The sequence below is a fragment of the Priapulus caudatus genome, unplaced genomic scaffold, assembly GCF_000485595.1.
Source record: "Priapulus caudatus unplaced genomic scaffold, Priapulus_caudatus-5.0.1 Scaffold630, whole genome shotgun sequence".
NCBI classification, from domain to species: Eukaryota; Metazoa; Priapulida; class Priapulimorpha; order Priapulimorphida; family Priapulidae; genus Priapulus; species Priapulus caudatus.
Genome location: NW_014577691.1, coordinates 273,237 through 274,612, shown reverse-complemented (window position 1 = coordinate 274,612; position 1,376 = coordinate 273,237). Strand labels below are relative to the sequence as shown.

Below are 1,376 nucleotides of genomic sequence, written 5' to 3'. Positions count from 1 at the left end.
AAATTCGTACGAGATACTATGGCCTATTTTAATAATCACCAGGTGATGTTCGAGGGCAAGAGGGCGGTAGGCTTGCAGTTTATACATGCTGCCGAAAAGAAACAGGCGAGGGCGTCTCGGGAAGTGATCATCTCTGCTGGAACTATCGGCTCTCCTCACATCCTCCTCTTGTCTGGCGTTGGACCCAAAGAGCAACTCGACCAGTTCAATGTAAGTATAATATAATAAATATAATCATAATGCGTAGAAACTTGCGCCGCTACCAATCATTGTGCATTGTAATGACGCATTAATGCTGAATACCGATAATACTTGTACTTTCTCGCGTGAAATTACAAAGTGAAGTCATATAAAAGTGAATGCGGTTAGAATAAGCTTCATCAGCAGGCGCAAAGAAAATTACAAGTGTGTTCGAGAAGGTAAGACGTGATAAATCAGAGGAGAATAATTGCTGTTGACAGATACCACTGGTTGCTGATTTACCGGTTGGAAAGCATCTGCAGGACCATGTCGGCATATGCTACCCAGAGATTTTAATCAGCAAAAATATATCACTGATGAAAGAAGAACTACTCAGCTTTGAGACCAACGCTAAGTGGGATTTGTTAGGGCTAGGTAAAAAATACATTCCGTATATTCGTTATGATCTCTTATAGACAAACACGTGGCTATCATAGACAATGAAAAGCCGTACTGTTTCTAACGGCAAATGTCTATAACAAAATTGTAATCTTAGAAGGAGAACGACAATGGTGTTTGATGTGCAATTTTAATTCTAACACAATACACCGCGACCACTGCGATCTACACCTACTGCTTCGATCCTCGACTACTAGTCCAATATCATGACGTCAGTCTTTGTTGCAGGCGCTCTTTCGGCTAGCGGCCTCGACGCTGTTGGCTTCTTTAATACAGCCGGGTTGGAAAAGAAAGGCGTGCCACCAGATATAGAGCTACACATGGTCAGCTTTGGAATGGGATCTATAGATGAAGATTTTACATATAATTGGATGGGACTCGATAGAAAGGTTATTTGTACAATAAATATCTTTCACAAATAATGCAATTTCCATCATCGTCTACAATCTCTATAAAACAATTATAATGTAGGTATAATAATATAAATATATTTATAAGTTATTCTAAACTGTAGTATGCTGTGATCGGATTCCCTCAAGTATATATACATTTTTTTGTATATGCGTCTTAGTAATTCTCAACCTTGCAAAAAAACTATAACGTACGATGTTATCAGTTGATTAAATTGTTACACTGCGGTGTGCAAGTCAAGTGTAGCCTTTCCTGCACCTTAGTTTATCAAGGACGCCAACTATGCCGCCCAAGAGAATCGTCCTCTTTTCTCGTGGATACCATCT

The 1,376-nt window shown here is 39.5% G+C and overlaps 1 protein-coding gene across 1 annotated transcript in view; it reads left to right on the top strand.

Annotated features, from left to right (window-relative positions):
- The first annotated feature begins 18 nt into the window (after positions 1–18).
- LOC106812287 (oxygen-dependent choline dehydrogenase-like) overlaps positions 19–1,376 on the top strand; it is a 6,918-nt gene continuing 5,560 nt past the window's right edge. The window contains exons 1-4 of the mRNA XM_014816121.1: positions 19–210; positions 462–615; positions 868–1,028; positions 1,314–1,363. Coding sequence (XP_014671607.1) covers positions 19–210; positions 462–615; positions 868–1,028; positions 1,314–1,363 — 557 coding nt within the window. The remainder of the gene's footprint in view (positions 211–461; positions 616–867; positions 1,029–1,313; positions 1,364–1,376) is intronic.